At 55.6% G+C, this 27,340-nt stretch overlaps 2 protein-coding genes and 2 long non-coding RNA genes across 11 annotated transcripts; 2 read left to right on the forward strand and 2 right to left on the reverse strand.

Moving 5' to 3' along the window:
- Nucleotides 1–1,176: 1,176 nt before the first annotated feature.
- Nucleotides 1,177–4,980, reverse strand: SMIM1 (small integral membrane protein 1 (Vel blood group)). Of its 4 annotated transcripts, none has more exons than XM_070604749.1 (4): nucleotides 4,856–4,980; nucleotides 4,411–4,526; nucleotides 2,538–2,648; nucleotides 1,177–2,207 (listed from the first exon to the last, which is right to left on the reverse strand). In XM_070604749.1, exons 3-4 carry the CDS (start codon nucleotides 2,645–2,647, stop codon nucleotides 2,081–2,083), a joined length of 237 nt encoding a protein of 78 aa, XP_070460850.1. In that variant the 5' UTR covers nucleotide 2,648; nucleotides 4,411–4,526; nucleotides 4,856–4,980; the 3' UTR covers nucleotides 1,177–2,080. The 4 variants fall into 4 exon arrangements, with proteins under 4 accessions (XP_070460850.1, XP_070460829.1, XP_070460838.1 ...); XM_070604728.1 differs by having other exon boundaries at nucleotides 2,538–2,730; XM_070604737.1 differs by having other exon boundaries at nucleotides 2,538–2,730; nucleotides 4,807–4,929.
- Nucleotides 4,981–5,111: 131 nt separating this feature from the next.
- On the forward strand, nucleotides 5,112–8,153 carry LOC139081040 (uncharacterized). The gene is made up of 2 exons (XR_011535987.1): nucleotides 5,112–5,943; nucleotides 7,783–8,153. It is a non-coding gene; the product is annotated as an uncharacterized lncRNA (long non-coding RNA).
- On the reverse strand, nucleotides 6,014–22,484 carry CCDC27 (coiled-coil domain containing 27). 5 transcript variants are annotated; one of them, XR_011535961.1, is made up of 12 exons: nucleotides 20,729–22,484; nucleotides 20,063–20,195; nucleotides 18,778–18,888; nucleotides 18,021–18,172; nucleotides 15,128–15,307; nucleotides 13,918–14,013; nucleotides 13,291–13,657; nucleotides 12,839–12,969; nucleotides 10,511–10,611; nucleotides 9,995–10,207; nucleotides 7,848–7,952; nucleotides 6,014–6,261 (listed from the first exon to the last, which is right to left on the reverse strand). XR_011535961.1 is itself a non-coding variant. In XM_008516683.2 (12 exons), the coding sequence occupies exons 1-12, from the start codon at nucleotides 21,143–21,145 to the stop codon at nucleotides 6,136–6,138; spliced, it is 2,109 nt and encodes a 702-aa protein (XP_008514905.2). In that variant the 5' UTR covers nucleotides 21,146–22,484; the 3' UTR covers nucleotides 6,014–6,135. The 5 variants fall into 5 exon arrangements, 3 of the variants coding, with proteins under 3 accessions (XP_008514905.2, XP_070460678.1, XP_070460689.1); XM_008516683.2 differs by having other exon boundaries at nucleotides 10,534–10,611; XR_011535962.1 differs by lacking the exon at nucleotides 9,995–10,207.
- Nucleotides 21,180–22,735, forward strand: LOC139081039 (uncharacterized). The gene is made up of 4 exons (XR_011535982.1): nucleotides 21,180–21,583; nucleotides 21,665–21,776; nucleotides 21,931–22,069; nucleotides 22,473–22,735. It is a non-coding gene; the product is annotated as an uncharacterized lncRNA (long non-coding RNA).
- Nucleotides 22,736–27,340: the final 4,605 nt, after the last annotated feature.

The raw sequence follows: 27,340 nt of genomic DNA on the forward strand, positions 1-27,340 counted from the left end.
GCTGATGCTGCACCAGGTCTTGGGGGGCACAGCCCCTGCACCTCCAGATCAGACTGCCCACCTCTTGGAGCCCACGGAGGCCATGCAGCCCAACTATGCCAGGCCAGTGGCCCCTGGCCACCTCTCCACAGCCCCCACCCCAGTGCCCATCCTGTGATGGCAGGGGGGGACTCCAGATGGGGTGCCAGGGCGATGCCACACAAGTGTGGGTCAGCTGGCACCCCTCCCTCCCCAAGTGTGGCCAAACAGGGATGGGAGGTGGGGGTCTCTTTTTGGAGGAGTTTTTCAGCGGCTTTTCTGAGCTGATGCTTAGAGACCAGGGCTGAGTGAACCAGACGCACCGCCACTGCCTCTTAACCTGCTTCCCTAGCCCTCAGCCCCCCACCAGCCCCTGGTGAAGCACTGCTGCTGGGGGACCCCAGCCCAGGCACACCCACCAGGCACCGCTCCCAGACCCCTGCCTGGCCTCCCTCCTCGGGTCAGAGCCAGGGAGCATCTGCAGATGCTGCAGAAACTGGCTGTGCAGCTCCCCGACTTCCGCCCAGCCTAGGCAGACCTCAAGTGGGGCTGCTGTCCCCAAAGGCTAGTCCTGTGGGGTCTCTGCCTGCCCTGCCCTCCGCCAGGTTGGCCTCTGATACCAGGTCTGCAAGATGGCCTCCGATCTCAGGGCTCACAAGGACCATGACCGGCCCTGGACTCCCACTCTCAGTCCTGGGGTGAGGACCACTTTCCTAAGATGTTTCTGGAAAGGGTCTGTGAGGCCTGAGACATGAGTTTGCAGTAGATGAGGGCCGAATGCATGGCCCAGGAGGGCACCTACAGAGAACGGGGGGCCAGGAGACGGCACTGAAGACCCTCAAGGGGCCAGGAGATGGGAGTGAAGGCCCGGCAGTGGCAGGACTGACCCCAGAGTCGGCCTTGTCCGGGCTCAGGTGAGGCAGGAACAGGTCTGGCCACATCCTGGCCCTGAGGCCTGTGCCATGTTCTGGCTTCCCACCAGAGGGCCCAACCACAAGAGCGCACATTCCAAGGCCCAGGGCCTGAGGGGGGGCGGCACAGACCATTCCCACAGGCCTCTCGGCTGCTGTCCAGACACCCTCCAGCTAGCCTCCCCTCAGGTGGATACCGAGAATCATCCCTGGCTTGGAGGACCCGTGGGAGAGGCCGTCATCCATCTTTCTTTCAGCAGACGTTTAATGACGGCACAGGCCATGTGCACAGCACAGGTGGAGGAACCAAGCCTTCCCGCCGGGCCCACCCCAGTGAGGTGGACAGCCCAGGGAGAACCACGCCCACTGTACTGGAGGGGAGACACAGTGATGGGCCGAGGCCCATCTCCCCACTCTGCGCAGGAAATGACTTCCAGGACGGGGTCTCGGGCCCTCGGAGGGTGGACAGAGGGACACAGCCCTGCTCAGAGCCATCCTTGCACAGCTGGAGTCAGAAGAGCCCAGAGAAGGCAGGGGCACGCCCAGGGCCATACAGCTTCACACAGGACCCATCCAGGGAAGATGCCACCCTGAGGCCACCAGGCCTGGGCCCATTGTGGGGGCCTGTGACTACTGAGCACACTGGTGTCCGCATGTGCCTGGGGCCAATACCTGTGCCCTGTGAGCTGTGTCTGCCCCTGAGGTCTGTGCGTGGAGCAGGCTATGTATAGGAATAGGGCTGTGTATAGGAGGTTCTGTGTATATGGAAGGGAGTCTGTGTATGGGGGGATCTGTGTATATGGGGGAGTCTGTATATATGGGGGCACTGTATTTAGGAGGTTCTGTGTATATGGGGATCCGTGTGTACGAGTTGGTCTGTGTATATGGAGGAGGGTCTGTGTATTTGGGGGGGGGTGCGTATATACAAGGGATGCTGTGTATATAAGAGGGCTGTGTATATGGGGATCTGTGTGTACCAGTGGGGCCATGTATATGGAGGAGGGTCCGTGTACACAGGGGAGGCTTTGTATAGGAAGGTTTGTATATATAGGGATACGTGTATACAGAGGGGTTTCTCGTATATAGCAGTGTCCCTCTCGTGCCCCTGAGTGTGCGCGTGTGGCCACCCCAAGGGTGCGTGCTGGGCACCGCTATTTGCACTTGTGCATGTAGTAGCCGGTGAGGTAGCCCAGGATGAAGACAGCCCAGAAGAGGGTCACTCCGCCCAGCACCTTCAGGGAGATGCCCAGCTTGCCCGAGCACAGCTTCCGGGAGATCCTAGGGTGAGAATCATGGGCACATGAACCTAGACGGGCCCGAGTGGACTGCAGGGTGCTGGCTGGGGGAGGAGGGGGCCTGGGGCAGGGGGCGCCCCAGGAGGGCAGCCTGGGCACTCTGCTGGACCTGGGTGACAGGAGGGAGGTGAGCGGGGAAAGACGGAGGCGTAGGGCCCAGGGCTGCGACTGCGGGTGAGCACCCAGCAGCGTGGAGCGGAGGGGAGGCTGGAGGGGGGAGGCTGGAGGAAGGACATGGAGGAGGGACTCAGAGGAGGTGGAGGGTGGGACCGGCCTGTGGGACCACGTGGGGCTGCTCCTCCCGGGCCCTCACCTCGCATAGCCCGAGGCCTCCTCTGTGCTGGACACAGGGGCCACGCTGACTTCATCTCGGCTGCTGTTGTTCCACCGGCTGTACTGGACGCTGCTGTCCTGGGGCTGCATGCTGAGGGCGGCAGAGGGCCGGGGAGGCCTTTGAGGGCGGGGAAACCGAGGCAGGCGTGCGTTCCTTCAGGGCTCTGACTTCACTGTAAAGCAGGCCGGGTGAGGGCAGTGCGGCCTCCCTGCGGGGCTACTTTGAGGGCGAGGAGGGGCTGCCTGGGGGCGGGGCTGACCTCTTTACCGCAGCCCCTCATCTGGCTTCTAAGGTAGCCAGGACACAGTGGTCAAGCCCCTTGCCCAGGGTCACAGGGGAGGAGGCAAAGCAGGAATTCCAACCCAGGGAGGCTGAAGTCCGCCAAGCCCTGCCTCAGGAATGTGAGCGGCTGATTTCCACGCGGCCCACTCCCTGGGGGCCTCCCAGCACAGCTGCTGCCACCCTGGAGGCAGCACTCGCGGGTCCTTGCTGGGCCCGCCAGCCAGCCTGATAACTGCCTTCCTCTCCTCCCCATTCCTGACAGATAAGGCCCCAGAGCCGCTCCCTGGAGACTGGGAAGACAGGGATGAGGCGGGGTGGCAGGCCTGGGGGCGGCGGCTGGTACGGCCCGTCCGGTGGGGGGAGGAGGCCTGGCGGCCTGGGCAGTGGCAGCATCTGTGGCCTCTGGCCTGTCCGAATTGCAGCCCCTCCCCCACCTGCCACTGTGGGAGGACCCGGGGCTTGGGGGTCACCCTGGTGTGCTGGGGGTTCAGAGGCCAGGGAGGTCCCTTACTTTCAGGGGCTGAGACTTTGCTCAGCCCCCAGCAGCCTGGGAACCTCTGCCCTTTCTCCCAGGTAATCTTGGACCCAGGCCGAAGGCACAGCGGGCCACTTAAGTCAAGCAGCCAATCCAGAAACTCACAAACCTGGTGGTTCTCCACCCCCTGCCCTGCTTCCGAGTTCGGCCTGCCCCCAATCCCAGGCCAGCAGGGAGCAAGGAGGGGAGCCTGTCTCCGAGCCACAGAGCCTGTCTCCGGGTGGGAGCCCTGGCTCGGCGGTGGCCACTCAGGCCATTCTCAGGCCCAAGGGGGACCAAGCGTTTGCTGAGTGTGGGTTCTGCATTCCCAGGGTGTGTTCGGGAGCGGGGCTATGGGCCGGCTCTGCTAGCTGCCTGCCTACGTCTACCGCCTCCCTCTGGAGGCCAGAATCCCCATCTTGTTCCAGGCAGCAATGTGCTAGCCCCAAGTGATAGCTAAGACAAGCTTAACACCCTGGTCTCCGCTTTCCCAGATGTGGGCAGTGCTGGGGTGCCGCAGGCGGCAAGGGGAGCTTTTGCTTTCACGAAGGAAACAGCAGCCACCTCCTTCCTCGTGCTTTGATGTGATGGCTGGAGCAGCAGCAGCCACCTTCCATTCCATATATCCTGCAACACCAGCCCCGATGATGCAGAGTCTCCCAATTCACACCAACTGCCCAGCTTCTTGCTATGAGGAGAGTCAACCCCAACCTACTCAAGCCTACAGCGGGGTCCTGCCACGACCCGCAGAATGCATTCCTGACTGATGCAGACCGTGGTTCTCAAAGTCGTCCTGGTTGGACAAAGTCACCAAAGCCGGTGAGGTGCTGGAGCTAGGCTCTGGAGGACTTCACTCACTCGCTCAGGAAGTGTGTGTCCAACCCCCACACAACGGCACACCGTGTCACAGAAGCCCGGGGCTGTGTTGCCAGCCAGGGGCACCTGCCAAGCCCTGGGAGCCTCAGGGGGTACAGCGGCCTCCGGAGGGTGAGAACTGGTTCCCCATACCTTAGACCCCTTTGACCCCAAAACCCCTCCAAGGAGCCCATAACTTACAAAGGTGGGGTCCTGGCGTCCTCTGGAGCCCCGGAAGACGGTCAGAGCCTGGTAAGTGGATCTCACCTCCTCCCAGCCCAAGGGTCGGGGTCTGAGGTGCAGCCGGTGCCCCCCACCTTAAAAAAAATAGAAAATAAAGAAAAGCCAAAGAGAAGCAGCCTGATAGGGGCCGCTGGAAGGGAAAGGGCCCTGGGGCGTCCTCAGGCGGTCAGCAGAAGCTAGGGGCCAGTTCGGACCTCTGGCCGCCCCTCCTAGGGTTGGCCCCGGGGCTCGGTGGGCCGCGGACAGCCCCTCCTCCCCGCCCCCCACCCCGGTAGTTTCACTCTCCCAGGCCGGCCGCTCGCAGGCCAGGGGCGCCGCCGCCTCCGAGGCCGGGGGCTGCGCAGCCAGACCCACCTCCTCCTCGTGGCCGCACCAGGAAGCTGCACCCGGCCCCGCGTCTCACCTGGCGCCTGCGGCCCGGGCCGCCCCGCGTGCGGCAGTAGTGTCCCGGCCCGGGCAGGGTGGGCGGGCCTGGGCAGTGGGTGGGTGGTGCCTGCGCGGGGGCCGGGCCGAGGTGGGCGGGGCCCGAGGTGGGGCCTGGGGAGAGGCGGGGCCAGGCCGGGGGAGATGGGGCTGGCGGGGAGAGACGCCTGGCCGCGAGGGGGCCGAGCTGAGGGGCGGGGGCGGGGCGGGGGCGGGGCCTTGGGCGGGGCCGGGGTGGAGCGAGCTGGGGAGCTGACCGCGCCGCGGAGGAGGTGCTTGCTGCCGGGGCGAGAGGGCTAGGGGCCGCAGGGGCTAGGGGCCGCAACAAGAGGCGCCTCCCAAGGCCCGGCCGCGGCCAGGATCTCCCCGGCCCTCCCCACTGCTGCAGCCCTGCGCTGGCGCCCGGTCCTCCCCCCAGACCCAGCTGACTCGGCTCGAAGGCAGAAGCGGAGCTCCGAGAGCCTCCGGCCGTCTGGGTTTGAACAGAGACGAGGCGGCTCCCCTTGGGCGCCCCGGGGCCTGCGCGGGGCTCGGCGCGCCCTGTTCGGAGCCCCGGCTGGGGTTGTCCTTGCGCTCGCTAGCAGGGGCCAGAGGCCGGGGCGGGGCGGCTACGCGCAGGGTCCGCGCTCAGCAAGCAGGTGCTGCGTGAATGGGAGGATGCGTGGACGGCGGCGTGGAGAGCAGAGAGAAGATGCCGTGACCGACGCCTTCTTTCCGCACGTGGTTATATGCCTGAAGCCTGCTGTGCGCTGGAGACAGACATCGGTGGCCAACACAGACAAACCTGCCCTCCCGGTGCTCTCATTCCAGCAGCGGGGGTGGGAGCGGAGGTGCCCCACCTCCACCCACCTTCTTCCACAGCTAGGGGAGCCCCCATGGCAGGGCGCCCTCAGAGGTGTGTGCAGCTGGCAGAAGGAAAGGACAGATGCGGGGTCTGATCTGAACTGCCGTGAACAGGAGCCCAGGCTCAGGCCTCCTAAACCTGGGACCACCGGAAGGACCCTGCTTAGTGTGGGGTCTCCTCAGGAAGGAGCCAGGGGTGCGGGCTGCTGTGCTGACCCCCAAGGAGTGAGTATTGGAATCAGGGGTGTCGATATAGCCCGAGCCCCCTCTGAGTCCCAGGAAGGAAAAGGTGAGACCGTGGCCAACAGCAAGGTTTACTCCGGAATCAGCGCGCAGAGGCGGGGCCGCAGGGCGCAGGGACGCTTCCCCAGCGGGTCCTGCCTCCGCGGCCGGCCAGACCTGGGGGTGGGGCGGGGCCTACTTGGCGGCCGGCTTCTTGGGTTTGCCCACCGAGGATAAGATTTCCAGCTGCTGCAGGGGAGGAACTTTGACCCCTTTCATTTTCAACTGATTGTAGTAGTCGGTTCTCTCCGAGATGATCTTCTGGAAGAGAAATGCAGCCAGGGCGGCGGTCCATGCTGGCTGCCGGGGACCCCACCCGTCCTCCCCCGAGGGGCCACTGCAGCGGTGGTGTGCTACTGGGGAACATTTACAACCGCTCTCCAGGGGTAAAAAGAAAAAGCTCTGGTTTGGAGCATTTGCCATTTCTGTGCTGAAAACACTCCCACCACGGGCTGGTCCAGCCACAGACGTGAAGCTGCGGAACTCCCAGCTGGGGAGAGATGCCCACGGGGGCTCCGGGTGGGCTCACTCCTGAAGCTGGTGCTAAAATCACTTTAGTCCTCTGAGAATTGCAAGGAGCCTAGACTCGGAGACCTCAGAGCCCTTCAAGTCTGTCCCTCAAGTCCTTTCTGTCCTGCACACAGGGAGGCTGTCCCATTTCCTCCCTCCCTCCTCCTCTCTGGCCCATTGCTGTTTTGTGTCAGGCGTCAGCAAAGGAAAGGGGATCTTTCCTGGCTACTAGGTGGTGCTGAGGACTCCTTGCATCCCTCCCTCCATCCCTCCCCATCTTCCTCCCATCCCCCCTCCCTCCTTACCTTCTGCCTCCCTCTCTCCCTCTCTCTCTCCCTCCCATCCTCTCTCTCCGGCCATTCTCTCTCGCCCACTCCTCCGCCAAACAATGTTAGCTAGGGGCAGAGACCTCTCCGCAGGTCCCCATGCAGGTGTCCTCTCCCCTGAGGACCACTGCCCTACAGGAGCACTCTTGACCAGGGCCTGCCCCACTTCACAGAGGAAAGGAGCCAGGCCAAGGGAAACATGGGTGACGGAAGGTCATGGACACCTGCTGGGGTCGAAGGGTTGTGCTGTCAGGGAGACTTGGGGCTTGACGACAGAGCAGCCCCTGGTGAGAAGCCTGCGTGGCCCCCACAGAGCACCTGTCAGTGGGGGGCTCTTCCCCCAGAGCTCCGGACCCCACCATGCCTGCTCTCTCCCATGTGCAGGGGGAAGCTCTAGGGCTCAGCCAAGTCGAGGGAACCTGCCCACAGCTTCTCCGCCAAGGGAGGCAGACAACAGCTCACCCCTGCTGGCCCCAAAGCCTGCACTATTTCTCCTACACCACCCTGTCCCTCTGAGGCCTCTGCTTGGGGTCAGCGAGGAGCTGGCAGGGGCTGAGGCTGGGGAGAGAGCTCCTTGCCAGGGTCCTGGCTCAGCAGATGACAATTCCAGTGGAGGCCATGCCAAGGTGCTAAGAAGCATGGCCAAGAAGGCTGAGCTGGGCAGAGCCTGGGGAGGGCTCCTGTGGCAGGAGACTCTCCAGGACCCCAGCAGCCTGGCCCTCTCCCCACTGCACCCCAGACGGCTTGCTGCTGCCGCCGGTCACGGAATGCCGAGAGCACCCCAGCCTCGCCAGCTGCCTGACATCACCACCCCTGCGGGAGATCTGGTCTCTGCCTGAGCAGAAAGAAAGGATGACCCCAGGGTCACAGTGAACGAGGGTGAGCCAGGGTGAGAATGGGGGTCCCCAGCATCCAATCCAGGCCTGTCCCTTTGGCCCCATTGCAGATCGGCGAGCTCTGGCCTGGAGATGTGGCCCCAGAGATGAGGCGGCGGCCAAGCACTGGATGTACCTGTAGGACTTCCAGGATGTCATTGTCAGAGATCTCGGTGGCCAAGGACTTGATGCCTGAGGTGCTGAAGGTGGCCTGGATGATCTTGTTTCTCAGTCTTTCAAGCTGCCAGCAAAGGGAGGATAAGGAAGGCGTGAGCCACGCCCACTGCCCCGTGTAAGGTTTACAGGAGGTAGCCGAATGCTCGCTTTTTGGGCTTTAGGAACTGCGAACTGAGGGTGGGAGAGGTCAGCGTGGTCAGCCTGAGAGCTAGACGGTGCCCCATCAAAGCCACCCAGCGTGGCCTGAACCAAAGATTTTCTACCATACTAACTCGTCTTAATTGAAAAAGTAAAACCCGCACATGGTTAGAAAAAAAAAAACACAAAAGCTCCCAACGACCCCCAGGAGCTTCGGGCACCATCTCCTCCCGACACCGGGGGAGGGGGGCTCTCCAGGACACAGTGGCATGTCCTGCAGGCTCAGTCAGCCCCTCGCTTTGGGATTCAATGAAACGCTTGGCGGCCCCTCCCTATCGGGACCGGGAGACACTTCAAGCTGTGCGTTTAACCAGGTGTTAACCAGGATGGACCGCTGAGGCTGTCTAGTCTCTTGCTGTCATCAGCATCCTTGTGCATGTGCACGGCCCCAGCCCGCCTCCCCAGAGGTGAGCTGATCATGCCCCCAGTGACTTCAGAATAAACCCCTCCAATCTGTACCCAAGAAGCCCTCAGACAGGGTCCCCCAACTTATGGCAACCAGCTCAGCACCATCTCCTGGATCCTGAGTGTCCAGAAGCCCTGGAGATGCAGAAATGCTGAGTGAGAGCCAGGCTAGGAGACTCGGCATTGTCTAAAAGGGTTGTGAGCATGTCTGCTTTGCCTCTGGGACAGGATTCAAGCAACAGCGGGGATATTAAAGGCCCCGGACTGCAAATGTGGGGAGGGGCTTCCTTTCCTTCTGTCTTCTATGTATCGATGCCAGCTCTGTGCCAGGCACCGTGCTAGGTGTGGGGGTTACCGAGGGAATGGGGGGTGCTCTCTCTGTGCCAGAAGTGACTTCCGCTGCCTAAGGGGTGGCGGTCACCTGGGTGTCCAGCCACAGTGCCCCGTGCACAGGCCTGTCTCAGGCACCACTCATCACTCATGGCGTTCCTTCCCACTGACCCCAGACTTAGCCTCAGAATCTTTCTCAACACAGCATTCTAGGCTCTACCAAACCAACGTGAGTTGGCACAGGAAATGAAATCTAGACACCATCAGCCATCTGATGCTCCAGCTGGGACTACTGCTGGATGGGAAACACGGTCTCATAAAAGATAACAGGTGTGTGGGGGGGCCCTCAGTGATGCTGCCTGAGCCAGTTGGCAGGAGGCCAGCCCCAAACAGGCAGGAGAACACAGCTGGCTCAGAGCTGGTGTTCCTGGAGGGTGGGGAAAATGCTTCAAAAGCCTACTTGTGTGGGAGGGACCTTTCACTTGGCTGGTTTGGTGACTTGAGTCAGGTCAGCTCCTCACTGGTTTCCCTTTTCGGCCTGGTTCCTCCTAAGCAGGGTGTACCCGGCCTCCCACTGTGCTTTTGCTCACGTCTGGCTGGGGGCTCTGAGGGGTCCTTCTCTTCAAACCCCACCTCTAGGCAGCTCTGGGGTCTCGGGGGGAATATTTGTCCTCTCCTGCTGCAGCCTCCTCCTCTGTAGGGTGAGATACTGAGGACATCTGGCTTTGTTAACAGGGTCACATGACTCATATAAAATGCTCAGACACTGCCTGCCCCATGGCACGCACTCGATAAGTTACAGATTATTACTATGTCCCTCCCACTGGGGGCCCTTCTCCTTCCTGGCTGGCTGTCCACATCCTTGTGGCCCTTCACAGCACAACCCAAGACGCTCTCCACAAACGGGGTCATCAAGGCCACCTTCGCCCACCTGGCTGCCTCCTGCCTCGACGGCTGAGTAAAGTGTCTGTGCCCCATCGCACCCCTGCCCCCTCCTCCACCACCATTTTTGGAGCATTGACTCCGTGCCAGGGGCTGGGATGCAGGGGACTGAGTCAGAGCGCCTGGCCACTCAGAGCATGGTCCGCCCCCTGTCAGCCACCCACAAGGTCCTGATGCTCTGCGCTGCCTGCTGCTGGACCAGGACCCTCAGGAGGAGGGAGCCGGGCCTACCCTGGAGTGGGCGATCTCCAGGGCCATGAGGGCCCGCTGCTCTGCCTGTTGGACCATCTCATTCTTGTTCTGCATCTCCTCCTGCAGCTGCTTCCATCTCTGCAGGTGCTTCTGGTTCAGGTCCACCTGGGCCTGCAGCTGGCTGACCTTGGCGTCACACTCCAAGATGGTCTGCTCTCGCTTGGTGAGTTCACTCTCCAGCTCCGACACTTTCTAGGGGCCGGGGGCCGGGGGGAGACAGCCATGGGGGACAGAGGAGTCGGCCGATCTGGCCCAAAATGATTACACCTGTTCCCATCCCTGTTTCCCCCAAAAGCCACCAACTCTCACTGAGTTCCTCAGGTCAAATCCGGATCCAGCAATGGGAGGAGCCGCTGTGTGCATTTGCGCTCCTGAGGAGTGTTGAATGGGCTGCTGCCCACGAGTGGGCGCCAACTCAGCTGTGAAGGGATTGCCCAGCTTCATCTTCCCCCATCACTGCATCAAGACTTACAGCAAGAACAGTGACCTGCTGACCTTTTAATCCCTGCAGTGGTCACCTGTCGGAGAAGATGGTTGTCCTTCTCAATGAGCCCCATCATCTCTGTGTGCTTCTTGTCTTCTCGGAGGTTGGAGAACTGGAAGGCAGAGAGGAGGGGCGGGCTCAGGGGCTCCGCGGCGAGGTAGCAGGTTGAACACTCATGTCTACCTTTCAACCCCATGAACCTCAGTAAGACGAAAGCAGGGAGCTTTCTGTCAAGGAGGGGAGAAGAGGAGAAGGAATGCCAGAGATGCTGGGGGAGTTGGGGAGCAGACCCGGGAAAGCTGAATCCTGAGCCGGCAGCAGGGACAGCTGAAGACAAGCCGGATTCACACTCAGTCCCCAGAGTCTCAGAAATTGGTGGTGCCGGCTCTCCTGGACGTGGAGGCTCAAATGGGGAGAATCGGTGCGACATTGTTTCAGAAACTAACGGCCGCAGACTGCCTCCAACCCTCAGTAGACGGGTACCCACCCCTCCCTACCTGGCGGGAGACCGGATGTTGGGGGGGTGGGGGCGGGGCAGGGGGGTGGGGGGGGGATCCCAGACGCCAGGTGGAGTGTGGGTGCTGAACGCGCAGACTCCAGCCTTCGTCCCCACTTGGCTCCCAGAATACAGGCAGCCAGGCCTTTACATTCCAGGCAAGAAATTCATGCAGTTTTCCCAGATTCCAGGGGAAGCTAACCAAACCAAGAGGAAAGACCTAAGAAAACCAGCACTGAACTCTCCGTTTAAACGCCCAAGCACACGCCTCTGCCACGAAGCACAACGTTGTCACCGCGCTCGGAGGGGCCAGCCAGCTCTGACGCTGGAACAGAGTTCTCCCATGGGTGACAGGGACCAAAAACACACTTACAAAAGGATCTTGTAAGAGATAGAAGTGGTGCAAGAAGTTAAAACAACTACTCTCATTAACGCTTTCATCCAAGTAAAAGAAGATATCGCAACTGAGGGGGAAAAAAAGAGCACGCCTCAAAAAGGGAGAGAAAGGACCGTTCAGAGAACAGAAGAGAGGTCTCGAGAATTGTGAGTGTTGGAACAAAATTAAAACTCAGGCAGAGGGCTGTTGGCAAAGTCAAGGAAATCTCCTAAAAAGAAGAGGAAATGAAAAACAATATAAACAAAGAAAAATTCCAGAACTGAAGGGCCCAAGTCTCCAGTTGGCCACTGCGAGCCAGGACAATGAAAAGAGACGCTCAATAAGGCGCAACTTGGTGGGATTTCAGAACACTTGGGACAAAGGTAGGATCTTACAACTTTCTAGAGAGGAACCAGCCAACACCAAGAACCACGTTGTAAGGAAGCACAAGCATGAGGGAGACCGTGGGCTTCCCGCCAGCAACCCCGGGAGCTAGGAGATGATGGAGCAAGGCCTTCACAGTTCTGAGGGAAAGTGCTTTCCAAACTGGAATTCTGGATCCAGCCAAGTTCTATTCCTGTGTGGAACAAGGACATCTGCAGACCTATGGTGTCCCTCAAAATTTACGCCCACTCATCTCTTCTCAAAAAGCCACCGAAGGATGTGCTCCAAAGAAGATAAGGGAGCAGATCAAGAAAGAGAAAGATGTGGGGTGCAGCAGTTTTAAAATGTGGTTTACGAATCTTAATACCGTTTCACAAAACGGGTTTCAGTTCATGCGTGTGCTACTGGTAAGTGTCCTAATGCTGTAAATGCAACGTCAACCCACTGACACCGTGAGAGAATGGGATTGGGGGTAGATTTCCTGTGTGGGGGAGCCAGAGGAGGAAAGAGGGAAGCGTCAGATAAGGCTAAGATGGAGAAAAATCTAGAATGGGCATTATAGACGTGCTATCTAGAGACATGGAGAGCAGTTCTTAAAGAACCAGCTAGAAGAGTTGAAAGTGGCTGCCTTGGGGGAGGGAGATGGGTGGACACCCCTGTTTCACATAACAAGCCCTGTGGAACCATTTGATTCTTTAAGCTATGTGAACGAATAACTTCGATAAAAGTAGAAACTAAAAGCTTCACAAGGAGTGGGCTCAGCAGAGGGGCCACCTCTCTAAGCATGGTGGGGATCTCACCCCTGGGACGCAGGGGCCAGGAGATGCTCGAGAAGTGGCCAGGAGCCAAGTGGCCCAGGAGACAGGACCACCCTTTGGACCAGAGGGCAATGCCAGGCTGTGGCGGGGCGTGATGCGAAGCCCAGCTCTGCCACTATCAGCGGTGTGACCCTGGGCAAATCACTCAGCTCCCTAAGTTCAACATCTCCATCAGTGGGATGGGATGGATGGCGCCCCCTCTCCAAGCTGCTGGGAGGGCCAGTGAAGGGATGCGGTGCTTGCAGAGTGACTGAGGACACCGCACCTTGTCTGACATGGCCTGTAACTGACGCTTCCGCTCTCGCAGCTCCTTCTCCAGCATCTCGTTTTCCGTGTTGATCTTTTGCAGCTGGGATTCTTGGAAATCCACTTGTCGTTGCAAAGATGTGATGACCCCTGAGTGAGCAGTGGGAGAGAGGAGAGGCGGGAGCCAGAGGTGATGATGAGACGAGGAAGAGAGGGGCTGGGGTCACCACGTCAGCTCCAAGGGGCCCTGCGACCCCAGGCTGAGGGTTGCTGACTCCTACCCAGGCGTCCAGCACCAGGCACCCCCTCCTTCAGTTTCCCAGGGTGCCTTCCTTTGGGTGCCTCCCAGCTAAGCAGGACAGGGTGGACCCTTGACCGTTCTGCCCACCGGACAAAGCTGGCAGTGCCTGGGCATCCCAGCTGCTAAGCCCGGGCCCGCTGGTTCTGCCTTGGTGTCCTCCAGCATCGTACCTATTGCGAGGGAGTATCTGGTCTTGGTGATCTCCAGCTCGAACTGGAACTCCTGGATCACCTGCTCATACTCCTCCAGCTGCGCCATCAGCTCCTGCTCAAACACCTCGTCCAGGGACCAAGTCCTCTTCCTGCCGAGGTTGGCGTCGGCGTCCTCCTCCTCCTGCACCTCCTTCTCCTCTTCCAATTCCACTTCCTCCTCCTCCTCCTGACCTCTCTCCTCTTGTGCAGACCCCGTCCCGCCCTCACGGTCCTGTGCTCCCTTGTCCGCTGCCCTCTCGGCCTCCCCTTCCAGGCTCTCTTCCTCCTCAACACCGCCTGCCTCCAGGTCCTTGCCTCTGTCGCTCACGGCATACTCCTCTTGCATCTGAGAGAGGGATGGGTGCTGGGCAGGGGCACTGTGCCGCCACCCTGCCGCAGACACGCGAGCCGCATAGTCTCCCCAGGTTCGGGGCCTGGGGTTGCTTTCCTGGCATCTGCCCCGCCACCCCTCTCCTGTTCCCCAGAGGGCAGCTGAGGGCCTACACCTGGGGGAAGGCCACCAGGTTAGGGCTGCAGGTGGGATAATGTGGCCTGGGCATCACCTGGGCCCCAAGCTGCTCGTCCAGCCTCCGGGCCCGCCCACACCTGCCTCAAGCAGTGCTGCTTCTCCTCATCTCTGAAGAACGATTTCAGGATGCTCAGCCTCCCCACCGCCTTTGGTGCAGACTCTGAGGACCGCTCCTGCGAGAGGCCCGCATGAGCCTCAGGGTTTCAGACTGCTCCCTCAGCTCCCCCAGGTGATGTGCTGCCGAGACCCTTCCTCCTGGAAGGGGGACGGCAGCCTCTCTGCCCGCCGTGCTTGTGCCAAGGGTGCTGTGTCAGTGTGGTGAGGGGGCAGTGGCCTGCAGATGGCAGCCCTGGGGGGCCGTACGACTCCTGGCTCCCCAGAATGGCCCCGGTGAGTGGCCTTCCAGTAATGAACATGCTCATTTGGAAGAGTTGACGGGGGCCAGCCTCAGACATGCTCACGCTGCACGTCACTGCTGTCGCCCTGCCCTCTCACGCCTATCTCACAGCTCCTGGGAGGCCGGGGAGCTGGAAATGCAGGTGATGCTTCCAGGCCTCTCCAGACTTCTGCTGCCCCCTGCCTACTGGCCCCCTACCATCGTGTCTGGGCAGCTTTCTCTGGAGGATTCTATAATGGTCTGAAGCCCCCAACCCCCACTTCATGTGTGCCCCCAGCATAAACGTGGGCTGCCTCCTCAGGGATGAAAGCAGTCAGGTGTGAGAAAGACCAGTGACTGCTTCCTGGGGCCACACAGAGCTGCTCCTGCACACTGCCAGGACCTGCCCCATCCAGGCCTCTGCCCAGCCCTGGGGGAGGACAGCACCCCCATCCCTATTTTACAAGCAAGAACACTGAGCATCCCACAGCCAGAAAGGGTCAGGCTAATCCAAGCCACCATGACTCATGGGGCCCACAGCCAGGCCAGGTCTGGGGACATCACCTGCAGGGGGCCTTCCATCCTCCAGGATTTCAGAGGAATGGGGCCCTCATCTTACAGGTAGGGAAACTGAGCCCAGAGAGTACCATAACCTGCTCCAGGGAGAAAGCAAGCCGGCAGCAAAGCACAGGGGTCTAGCTGTCCAGCTCATGGCTCTTTCTTCATATCATCCTCCTATTTACTGTCCTCTGGATTCTGGCCTGTAGCTCAAAACCCTGAGACCCAGTGGGAGCTCCTTTGAGGACCTGGCAACCCTCCAGGATGACCGGGGATTTTCCAGGTGGCCTGAGGGTCACCAGGAGGTCTGGACACTTTGGAAGCAGAGCCTGTGGCACAGGCGCTCAGCTCACCCGCATGCCCTGGTACCCTGAGGCCTCTTCGCCTTTGCTTTTGAGGAGGTATTTCAGCTGCCTCTTCAGGGCCTCCCGCTCCTCCTGGAGGGCCAAGATCTCCTCGTCTTTCTTCTGAACCTGCACCTGCAGCTCAGAGAGGCGCTGGACTTCCTCCCCCAGCGTGAACAGGCAGCGGTCCTGGGCAGAAAAACGAGGGCAGCCCCATGTGCCATAGAGCCACACAGACTCTTCCTCCTTTCTCTCCAGCCCACCCACAGGACAGCAGCTCCGGGCCCAGGAAGAGCAGACCTGCTGCCCCGGGACCCTGAAATCCTGAGCCCGAGATGTGAGCTTCTTTACTGCAGCCACATCCTGCCTACGGGCAGGTCTGAAATCCTTGCTGGGGAGATTTGTGGCAGCCTCTGCTTCAGGCCTGGGGCTCCTGGGCAGCCCTCCAGTTGTGACTGAGGATGCCAGTCTTTATGTGGCCTCACATCTAATCAGCAACACCCTCCCTCCGAGAGCCACCCCAGGGCCCTCTGCCCCTCAGCCTTCCATTCCCCAAATCTCAACACCCTAAATTCTTCCAAGTTGGAGATGCAAGATGTTTTCAGACAAACAGAAGCTGAAAGAATTTACCACCAGCAGACCTGAACTTCGAGAAATACTAGAGGGAAGGAGGGAGGTGATCCCAGACAGAATTCTGGAAGGAAAAGTAACTGGAAAGTCTTCTAAATGTTTGGAAATTACAAGATAGGCTTCCAGGTAGCCCACAAGTCAAAAAAGGAATCCAAAAGGAAATTAGAAAATATTTTAAGCTAAATAATAATGAACATTTGGACATATCAAGACTTATGGGGTATAGCTAAAGCTGTGACTAAGGGCAAATGTATAGCTTTAAAATGCACCTATTAGGGGGAAAAATGGAAAATCAATGACCTAGGTATCCATCTTAAGAATTCAGAAAAAGAACTGCACACTAAACTTAACGAACATAGAAGGAAGGGAATAATTCAGTGCAAGAATGGATGATACAGGAAGGGAGGGAGAGTAGAGGAGAAGGACGGAGCAAATGCGGCAAGATTTCAGTGTTCAGGGAATCTGAAGGGTATGTGGGAATTATTTGTACTATTAAAGTCAAAGGGGAAAGTAATCATGCAGAAACACATGCATGAGTCCCAGACCAGAAAATGCTTCCTAGGAAGGAGACCCTCATTTCTGATGGGGCTGCTGACTTTGCACACCTCGAGCTTGTTGCTGCTGGTAGCTCTCTTGCCTCCAGAGGAGAAGCACTACCTGTGACAGCTCAGATGATGGCAGAGATGCAAGAAAGAGAACCCTAAGGATACCATTTGAGCTCCTGGAGGCAGCCAAGCCTGCAGCCCTTCCCCTGGTTGGTTCACATACACGAGCTAGTAAATCCCCTCCCTGCTGTTTGGATTAATAACAGCAGTGAAAAGAACATCCTTTTATATCTATCTGTGTGACTCTAGCAACTTTTTTTTCCTCCCCAAATCCCCCCAGTATGTAGTTGTATATTGTAGTTGTGGGTCCTTCTAGTTGTAGCATGTGGGACGCTGCCTCGGTGTGGCCTGATGAGTGGTGCCGTGTCCGCACCCAGGATCTGAACCAGCAAAACCCTGGGCCGCCGAAGCAGAGCTTGCGAACTTAACCACTCAGCCATGGGGCTGGCCCCATAAATAAGTACCAGTCCCACTGTGTGACTCTATCGTCTTACATCCTCAAGCTATTTCCCAAAAGTGGAATTGCTTGGTCAAAGGGTATCAACACTTTTTAAATTGTGAAGTCTATCATAAATGTATGGGTAGCGTTTCAGGAATAAAGTGAACTGAATACTCATGGACCCGCCCCAGCAGGGCCCTGTAAGTCCCTGTCGTGTACCCACCAACTACCCGATATTTTGTGTTACTCATTTCCATAATTGTCATTAAAGCTTTACCAGCTTAAAAAAAAGAAGAAGGAGCTGATTCTAAGACTGTTAACATTGATAAACCTCTAACAAGACTGATGGAGAGAAAAAGAGAGAAGGCACAAGTTAGCCGCGTGAGGAATGATGGAGGCTCTCTAATCTCCTGCAGACTCTCCTGCAGATGCTGGAGAGGTAATACGAGACTATTATGTACACAGTTAGGCTAATAAATCTGAAAATTTACTTGAAATGGACATATTCCTAGGAAAACATAGCTTATCAAAACTGCAACAAGAGGAAAAAGGAAATCTGAATATCTTAAAAGAAATTTCTTAGTTTAAAAACCAACCCTGTAAGAAATCTCCAGGCACAGATGGCCCCGGTGATGAATTCTTCAGAATTTACCAAAGAGATAAAACTGATCTGTGCAAAGTCTTCCAGAGAATAGAAAAAGAAAAATAGGAAATGCTTCCCAACCTTTTTTGTTGTTGTTTTGAGGCCAGAATGACTCTGACACCAAAAGCAGACGAGGGAATTACAAGCCAATCTCTCACAAACATTGATGAAAACGCTAAGACCACAAGGAACTGACTCACAGGTGGATCTTTACGTATCAAGCTGATTATTACTATTTTTAAGAAGATATTCTCCCAAATGGAATTACTAAGTCAAAGGTGTGTGGCTAGGTGACGGTCAGGATAACGTGTGTCGAGCTGCATACAAGTTGGCGAGATCCGTGCCAGCTTTAAGGGCCACCCGCTGGGAAGAAGATGGACAGAGGACAGAAGATTTGTCAAATGTCTGATTCACAGAAGCCAAAGGAGGGGATCTGGAGGCCAATGTAGGCCACATCTGGGGACCTGCTCGCAGGGGCGACCAGAACAAGAGCCCCCGGGGTGGGTGGGGCCTCCTCTCCAGCAGGATGCAGAGCTGGGGCAGTAGGGCCAGTATCCGTGCCCAGGGCTCCGCGCCCGGCCTTACCTTCTCGTGGATGACCGAGATGTACCAGGGTATCCGCTTTGTCGGGTGGCTCTGCTCTAGGACCGAGGTGCTGGTGACCGGGCTCAACTCTTCGCTCTTCTTCCGCAAGTAATTGAACTCGCAGGCACTCTTGCTGAAGGGGAGCAGGTGCCCTGCCAAGAAGCAGGGAGCATTCACACTCCTCCTGTGCTGAGTCACCTAGCGTCTTCCAGGATAACATCCCCCTGTCAAGACTCCCCTCAGAAACCCTTCGCTGCCCGGCTGGGCTCCTCTCTGTCTCCTGGTTCGTACCACCATCGTCCATCTGCCCATACCCAGCCCAGGGTGCATGTTGAAGACATGGAGGGAAACGTCAGCACCCCTGGAGATTCCCAGAGCCTGGGAGTCAGGGCAACAAGGTCATCCCAATGCTGCCCCATGCACAGGTGGCCCTGGACACTGCAAGGGGTTTCCTTGCATTCAGGCAAAGCAGACATGTGGGTGTGGAGTACATCTTTGGATAAACAGAAGTACATTTTTCTGTAGGAACAGTCATATTGGGTCTCCTGACTCAAGAAGCGATGCATCCCAGGGGCCTGTGTGTCAGGGACGCAGGGCCAGGCAGGCAGTCCTGGGGAGGGAGTTCCATGGGAAAGGAGCAGGTAGCAGAGGCCCCTATAGGTGCAGGCAGAGGCCGTCGGCGCTGGGTGCCGAGGAGAGGCCCCCACGGGACCCCATGGGTGCACCCGCCCTGGCGCCCAGCAGGCCCTGCCCTCACCGTCCGCCTTCACATCTGAACCCTGCTGGCTGTCGAATGAGTCATCTCTCTTCCTCCAGGTCCTGGGGCTGACACACAGTTCCTCTGGCAGAGCGACGGTCGTGGCTGAACCTGCAGGATGTTAAAATGCCGGCTGGTGACCGCTAAGGTTGCACCTCACCAGGACCTCCAGGGCAGGCACTATTCTTTCATTTCTTTTTAAACATGGGGTAGGGTTGAAGGTGACTTCTTCTCTCTGTGGATGCACGGGATTGAGCCCTGGAACTGAATCAGAACATTGTTCCGTCCTCCTACCCACTTTGGTGTGTCCACTGGAAATTGAGCAGGAGCAACTTAATCTCTGCAAATTGATGCATCCCCTCCCCTGGGAGGATGGACCCCGAGTTCCCTTCTGTCAGAACAGCTCCTCCTCAAAGTTTTGCAGAAGCCCCTTCTCCCCAAAGGGCAGACCCCATTTCCTCTAAGCTGTCGCGAATTGTACCAATGGCAGGCGCCCTGGGAGCAGTATGTTGGCACAGACCCTGCACTCAGGATGCTGTGTGGTCCCTCAGCCCTTCCTACACACCTGCCCACACAACTCATGGTCCTGGAGCATTGGCCACTCTCTGAGGCCCTGGCACTGAGAAAGGGGGAGCTTAGAGCCTAGATGGGTGGTTGGGGTCCCCACTTTTGCTCGACTGCTGGCTCCATCCATGAACAGGGCCCCAGTTGCTGGCTGCAAGCACTAAGCCTTGATTCCACCTTCCCTAAGGATAATATCATGTGTAGGGAGATGGGACCAGCCCGGGTCCTGGAGCCTAGAGGTCTGGAACAATGGCTGGCCTGACTGATGCTCCCTCGGTAACCACTGATCGCCGTGGTTGCCCTCTCTGAGCCTCATATTCTGTATCAGAACAATGTCGGGTTAGACAAAGCCATTGCTAAGGATTCTTACAGCGACTGGTTCCTAATGAGTTATCTTTGGCCTTACGGACCTCCTTCTGGAAGCTTCCAGAATCTTCAACTTCTCCCTCTTCCCTGCCCCACAACCCTACTGAATGAGACAATAGGAAAGCAAGAAGGCTGGGAGACAGATAATAGGAATAGTGACAGGGAGAAGGGTCCCTCCCTCTGCGGTCTCAGCTGCTTGTTCCAGCTCAAGCTTCCGCACAGAGGGAATTTCAGAAGCTGCAGGTGCACATCCGATCTGGCCACCCCCCGCAGGCTGCCATGTGCTGGAAGGTGGCCCAGCACAGACAGGGAGGGAGGAGGTGTGCACGTGGGGCCCCTTGTTGGTGGCTCTCACCAAAGTGAGACATGGACGTGGCCCTGGTGCTAAACTGGGGGCAGCCAGGACGCATGAGAAATGCCTTTCGTAGTTCCTCCATTCCAGACACAAAGTTGGTGTCCTCGGCACTGGCGTCTTGCCTGGATTCGCTCTGGCAGAGTGGGAAAAATGACAGTTGCTGAGAGAAGAGACCCGGGAAGCCACTCTCCTGGCAGCGGATCCTGAGGGCCTGGCCGTGGCTGCCCACTGCAGCCGTCTTCCCTTCTCCCAAAAAACTGCAAGCCACGCGGGCCCTGCTCTAGAAGCTGCCGTCAGCTCAGCCTGGACGGCGTGCATTCAGGAAGCCCCTGAGAGCTGGGGGCTGGCTCTCTAGACTCCCAGCGCATGTGAGGTGCATGACCCTGCCAACCGGGTTCTTCCTTCCTTATTTTCTCTTCTCCCCACTTCACTCCTTTTCAAGACCCCCTAAGGAAGGCTCAGGGCAACAGTGCGTCTCCTCTCCTGGGCTTCGGGTCTGCTCCATTCTTTGCACTCCTGGAATCTACCTATCCTAATCCATCACCAAAACATATTTGGAATGCTGTATGGGATGACCAGCCCGTGAGGCCTTTCGTCAAGCAGGAGAAGCAGGTCATCTCCAAGTGAGCTGCACGTGGCCGGCCACCCTCCCTCGAGACCCCATACCATCTTCCTGTAGTAGCTGCTGATGGCCTGAGCCGACTTGCTGAGGGAGCGCTGTTTCTGGCGAAGTTTCCATTCTGGGGCCTGGTAGTCCCGGCTGGCCACACTCCGGAGGACCATCAGGCCCTTCTCCATCAAGTTGGGCGCCAGACTCCGCTTCTTGGGGGTGCTGGTTCCGATAGGCAACATCGGGAGGGTGGGACAAAAGGACCAAGGGTTGCCTCCTGAATGATAACTTAGACAGACTGCTCCTATGGGCATCTCGGTCTGGAGCAGGGTGTAAGGGGAGCACGGCCCCCAGCGTGGACCTGCCCCTGACACAGGCCAGCAGGAGACCAGCTTCTGAAATTCCATGTCCTCTCGGATCCTGGGAGCAGTGTATGGCATCACAGATGTCTCCATAGAAACAGGACACGTCATTCGTGTTAATTTTCTACTGGGAGGGGCCGTGGAAGCTGTTTCCGCTACATCTCAGGATGTTACAAGCCTGGGAGATGTGGCCGAGGCATTAGCAGCCTGTTCTCCTGGGGTTTTTTTCCTCCAATCATCAGTATTTCACCTTATTCAAAATCTGACATCAGTGCCTCCGATGCGAAAATTTAACATCCTCGGTTAAAATCCACAATTCAGAAGCATTTCTTAACACCTGAAAATGTAATTCTTTTTTAAAAACAGAGTTGGTGGTGGAGAGGGGAGAGACGTCTTCTGGAGAAAAGCTTACTGTGATTTCAGTAAAACCTCACCGTCCCAGATTCTTGAACACACAGGCCTTGGGCTCGCAAAAGACATTAAGAAGTCGTGTTGGCATGGTCGCCACGTCCAGGCTACTGCCCAAAAAGGTTTTGTTTCCAGTCCATGGTAGGTCCACTTCCTGGTGAGTCGAAATAAAGTCTTCGCCAGATGCAGTTGTCACACAAAAATTTTTATTTGCAAATAAAGGAGACCACAGGGAATGACTTCACAAAGCTGTGGCTGCTCCAGCAAAGGAAAATCGGGGACTTTATTTGGAACAGGGAATGAATATTCCAAAGAGAATACGTCACGTGTGGAGGTGGGTATAAGCCTGTGCAGGTGTAGTCTGAAATCATGCTTTCGCATACATCGCGCGTTGTGCTAATAAGGCTTAAGATCGTCCTGGGGTGGTGATTTTAGTATTACATTGAGGCACAGGTTACATTTTTACGCTTCTCTGCACGTCTGCGCAGGTGTCACTCTTGCGGTTGGGGTCTGGACCGGTTCAGGGTGGTTGGTGTTGAGATCTTCTTCCTACAACAGCTGAAACCAGCAACTTAAGGACGTCAGAGAATGGAACACCTGCACGCTTCAGCAAGGCGAGAGCAATAGGTCAGAGCCCGCGGCTGGCAACAGTTTCTTTTTGGCCGCTTCAGGTTTCTCAAACTTCATTTTGAATTTGAGAACATTACGTTCAGTGAAAGAAGCCAGACACAAAAGGCCATATAGCGTGTGATTCCGTTTACATGAAATGTCCAGAATAGGCAAATCCCTAGAGACAGAGCACAAATTGGTGGTGCTGGGAGCAGGAGGGAGGGAGGAGTCGGGAGTGACTGCTTAATGGCTATGGGGTTTCCTTTCAGGGAGACTAAAAGGTTCTGGAACTAGATGGTGGTGATGGTTGCACAATTTTGTGAGGGTACTAAATGCCGTGGGACTAGACACTTTAAAATGATGGGGTTTACCTTAATTAAAAAAAAAAAAACAACTATAGTTTGAGCCCACCTTCTTTCAGCTCATCCTTCAGGTGGATGGAAAATGCCAGACCCTGAAGGCAGCATGTATAGCTGGGTTTTTAAGTTGCCTCGATTTCTTCCAAGGGCATCAAGGTGCCCCCCCAGCGTTGGTCCCCTCTGGATCACCCCTGGGTCTCCCACAGCTCAGCAACGGCCTCCTCATCCTGCTTGCTGTTTTCTCCTCCAACCAGTAGCTGGTCTGGACCAGCTCCGAGGTTCGAAGGAATTTGAAGTATTGTTTTGAATTAAAGTCTTAAGCCTATTTCAGTGTCACGTGCCATTGCTTTTTCTCCAGTCCACTCGAGGGACATTTCAGTCACGAAGTTCTCAGTCCTTCTGCATTCATGGAAGGTCGAACCTGCCATCTCGGTTTCTACTCCTGACTGTGAGCTTGAGTCTAAAAGGAAAGTGTCCGTCTGGACTCGGAGGCTCTGAGAGCGGGCAGGGGCCTGTGTGCGGGGCTGGAGGGACCTGGGGGAACAAACGCGTGAACGAGAACGAGAGAGGGAACACGGCAAAGATTTTGGTGCCTACCCCATGTTAATAGAGATAAAGACAGTACAAGGGTAATCCTGAATCATAAAATAAATGTAAGGAAATCCAGTATTGATCATTCCCATGACGGCTATATTAACGCTTTCTCTGAATCTGCTAAATTCTTCCCTCTTTTATTTTTCATCTGCTTTGGTGTCTCTGTGGCACTGGTGCCCAACTCTGTCTAGGTTAGAGGCAGCCTGCAGTTCCACCCAGCTCCGTTTGTCTATGTTGGGTATAGTTTTTACAAATAGCATCTAGGTAAAGGTGACTGAAGGTGTTGTTCAGATCCTCTGTGTCTTTACTGATTTCCCCATCATTTGCTGAGAGAGGGGTATTGAAATCTTCCAGCTATGGTGTGAAAACTGTCTTTAATTCTGTAAATTTTGCTTTATGTATTTTGGAGCTGTGTTATTAGGCAAATATACATTTAAGATCGCCGTGTCTCCCTCGTGAGTCAATTCTTTTCTCTTTGTGTAAAGTCTCTATCGTTTATGATATTTCTGGCCTTGAAGTCTATTTTATCTGACATCAATATAGTCGCTTCTACCTTCTTATGCTTACCGTCTCATGGCATACTTTTTCCATCCATTCGTCTTCGACCCCGTTTGTCTTTATGTTTAAAGCCCGTCTCTCACAGACGGTGTATGGTTGGATCCTGTCTGCTTCTTCACTCTGATCATCTCTGTTAATTGGAGTGCTCAGTCCATTAATATTTAATGTAATTATTGATGTGGTTAGATTAGGTCTACCGTTTTATTATTTGTTTTCTCTTTGCCCACATCTTTCTTGTTCTCTGCATCCCTCTCCTTATTTTGGGGGGTTTGTTGTTTACTTTATAGACTTGCATCTGAATTCATCTATTGGACTTTTCGATATATCTCTTGGCATTATATCTTAGAGGTTGCTCTAGATGTCACAATATGCACCCTCAACTTTTCGCAGTCTAGCAGAGTTAATGTTGCACCATTTTATGTAACATACAGAAATCTTGGGACCAACCGGGTCCTTAACCCCCCACCATATTTTATGCTGTAGTTGTCATAAATATTACATTACCTACATTGTAAGTCCTATGAGACAGTGTAATACATTTTACTTTTGACAGTATTTCAAAGAAATTGAGAGGAGAGATAGTCTTTTGTATTTACACGTATATTTCCCTTCAGCCTGAAAAACTCCACTGAGCATTTCTTGTGATGCAGGTCTGGTGGCAGCACAGTCTCTTAGTTTTCCTTCATCTAGACATTCTTGAAGGATACTTTTATGAATACAGAGTTCTGGGTTAGCAACTTTGTTTTTGTCTCAGCACTGTGAAGATGTCCCACCGGATTCTGGCCTCTCTGATTTCTGATGAGAAGTCTGTAGTCATTTTCATCCTCGTTCCTTGTACATAACGTTTAATTTTCCTCTTAGTGGATTTCAAGATTTTTGTCTTCATCTTTCAGCAGTTTGACTCTGATGTGCCTAGGGGTGATTTTCTTTGCATTTATCCTGTTTGGGCTTCATTAACTTCTTAAATCTACAATTGAATGACTTCCACCAAATTGAGAAGTTTTTAGCCATTATTTCTTCTAATAATTTTCCAGCACTGTTCTCTGTTCTCCTTTGGGAAGTCCAATTACCCATATATTAGGCCTTTTAATATTGCCCTACAAGTCCCTGAGGTTCTGTTCTTTTTTTTTTTTTTTTTTGAGGAAGATTAGCCCTGAGCTAACTGCTGCCGATCCTCTTCTTTTTGCTGAGGAAGACCGGCCCTGAGCTAACAACCATGCCCATCTTCCTCTACTTTATATGTGGGATGCCTACTACAGCCTGGCATGCCAAGTAGTGCCACATCTGCACCTGGATCCAAACTGGTGGACCCCGGGCCGCCGAAGTGGAATGTGCACACTTAACCACTGTGCCACTGGGCCGGCCCCCTGTTCATTTTTAAAAATCTTCTTTTCCTCTTCTTCAGATTGGATCATTTCTATAGATCTGTCTTCAAGTTCACTTCGTCTTTCCTCCATTACCTTGATCCTACCATTAAGCTCCTTCCAGTGATTTTAAAATTTTTTCAGATATATTCTTCAGTTCTAAAATTTCCATTTGGTTCTTTTCTATATTTGCTATCTGTCGGCTGAGATTCCATATCGCCTCACTCATCATGAGAGAATTTGCCTAACTAAGCGTAGTGACAATAGCTTCTTCAAGTCATTGTCTGACAATTCCAATGAGTCAGGGTCATCTCGAGGCTGGCTCTGTTGACTGTCGTTTCCCTTCAGAGCATGTCATATTCTCCTGGTTGAGTAATTTTAGATTCTATCTGGGACATTGTGAATGTTATGCTGTGGAGACTCTGAATTCTGTTATATTCTCTGAAGAGTGTTGATGGTTTCATTTTAGTGGTCAACTCACGTGGTGAACTTAACTGCAGCTCTGTGTCTCAGTGTAGACTGCCTCTGTCTGCCCCAAGCATGTGGCCTGAGGGTCAGCAAGGCTTGGGCAGAGTTTACACACAGGATTTGGGGTTGCCCCTGTCTGGCTGTCCTGCCTGGCCTTCCTCCTTCACTGTCCAGCTGCCCTGGTTCCCCTGGACTCCTTCCCTGCTCACTCCAGCCAGACAGATGGCAGAGAGACCTTTCCCTCAGATGTTTAGCCACCTGCCCCACACTGCAACTGTGCTTGTCCTCAGAGAAAAGCAGCAGAAAGGGGAACCTGCACCTTGCTGGGTGCTCCCTGCAAGTTTTCACCCCCCTCCAAAGTAGTCCTGTTTTCATCCTCTTCAGAGAGCTCAGGAGTCGTTTTTCGCATTCTGTCCCAAGTTTATCACTGTCATCTGTTGGAGGGGTTGGGGGGTCCCTCTCGTGGGAGTTCCCTCCTCCACTCTGAAGCAGAACCCCGTGGGTCCATTTGGGAAATCTCTCCAGGGCCATCTTGTAGACGGACCTCCAGAAACCTACTCACTAATGGGTAGTGGTGCCCAGTAGCAGGGAGGAGCTAGTGGAGAGGCCCTCGCATGGAGTGCCCTCCTCGGGCCACCACGGGCTCTTCAGCAGGAGGCGTTAGAGACTGAATGTCTGTGCCTCCCTGAAATGCCTGTTGAAGCCCCAACCCCCAGTGTGATGGTATTGGGAGGGGGGTCTTTGGGAGGTGATAGTTCAGAAGAGGTCCTGAGGGTGGGGTTCTCGTGATGGGATTAGCGCCCTTATAAGGAAAGGAAGAGAGGGAGCTCTCTCTCCAGCATATGCACAGGAAAAACCACAGGAGGACAGAGCGAGAACGGAGCTGTCTACAAGGCAGGAAGCAGGTCCTCACCAGAACCCAACATGCTGGCACTCTGATCTCAGACTTCCAGTCTCCAGAACTGTGAGACATAAATGTCTGTTGTTTAAGCTGCCCCGTCTATGGTGTTTTGTTACAGGAGCCAAACAGACTAAGACAAGAGGGATCCTGGAGCACAGAAAAGTCACCAGAATGGCTGGAGCCGCTGATATGGGTGAAGCAGGGACTCCTGGCAGGCGGGAGAGCCTCTGGGAGTGATGGGGAACACCTCCGTTTGAACCCAAGCATAATGCAAATAAGAATATTAAATACAACTTCAGTGGCAGTGGAGACTCAGGTTTGAAGGAGCGAATTCTTGTTCATTCATCCAACGTTTAGTACGGATCACATGGGATCATACCCAGCAAACGCTGCAGTGGGCCGTGAATAGGACCCGAGCCCCCAGCCCGCCTTTCTGAGCTCACAGCGCTGTGGGGACTCAGGCAGAAATGGCTCATCAGGGTGCAGTTGGGGAAGGACCAACGGAGCTCTATCTGAATGGAAGAAGTGCTGTCCAAGGAAATGAGCTACACCGAAGCACCTGCTCCTTTCCTTGATATTCTTCCTCCAGACTGAATACAAGATAACATTGTGGCCAGTTCTGAACGGAGACGGGTTTTAATGTAGCATCTGAGGAAACCAAGCACGTTGTCTTCATAGATTTGGAGCTGTCAGATCACCTGCGAGAGATTTCTTTTCTTGGGAAATAAAATCCCACGGGAAGAACTGTTTAAAATTTGAAAGCTACAAAACACTTTGCAGTGCAATTCTGAGAATAGCAAAATGAATGGGCAGCCACAGGGCGCCGTCTGCAGGAGGCGCTGTGTCCCTCCTTCACTGCAGGCAGGTGCTTGTCAGGCTTAGACAGGTGTGCTGACAGTGACTCACTTCATCGTCATGTGACACCATTAGCAGAGCAGATCAAGGAATTCTCAGGCTCCCAGTTACCTTGGAAGAAAATCAGAGTCCACGCGGGATAGACGCTGTAAGCCGTCTGAGTCCTTAGCTAGGAACCCTCAGGGTCTTG

This window comes from Equus przewalskii, chromosome 2, assembly GCF_037783145.1.
Source record: "Equus przewalskii isolate Varuska chromosome 2, EquPr2, whole genome shotgun sequence".
NCBI lineage: Eukaryota > Metazoa > Chordata > Mammalia > Perissodactyla > Equidae > Equus > Equus przewalskii.

Excerpts from the sequence above, each read along its gene's own strand:
- SMIM1 (XM_070604749.1), bottom strand. The coding sequence starts at position 2,647 with ATGCAGCCCCAGGACAGCAGCGTCCAGTACAGCCGGTGGAACAACAGC. Across the intron at positions 2,208-2,537 it reads GAGGCCTCGGGCTATGCGAG|GATCTCCCGGAAGCTGTGCT; the intron begins GTGAGGGCCCGG and ends TTCTCACCCTAG.
- CCDC27 (XM_008516683.2), bottom strand. The coding sequence starts at position 21,145 with ATGACGTGTCCTGTTTCTATGGAGACATCTGTGATGCCATACACTGCT. Across the intron at positions 18,889-20,062 it reads CACGTCCATGTCTCACTTTG|GTTCAGCCACGACCGTCGCT; the intron begins GTGAGAGCCACC and ends AACATCCTGCAG. Across the intron at positions 18,173-18,777 it reads TTCAGATGTGAAGGCGGACG|GGCACCTGCTCCCCTTCAGC; the intron begins GTGAGGGCAGGG and ends GCTTCTTGGCAG.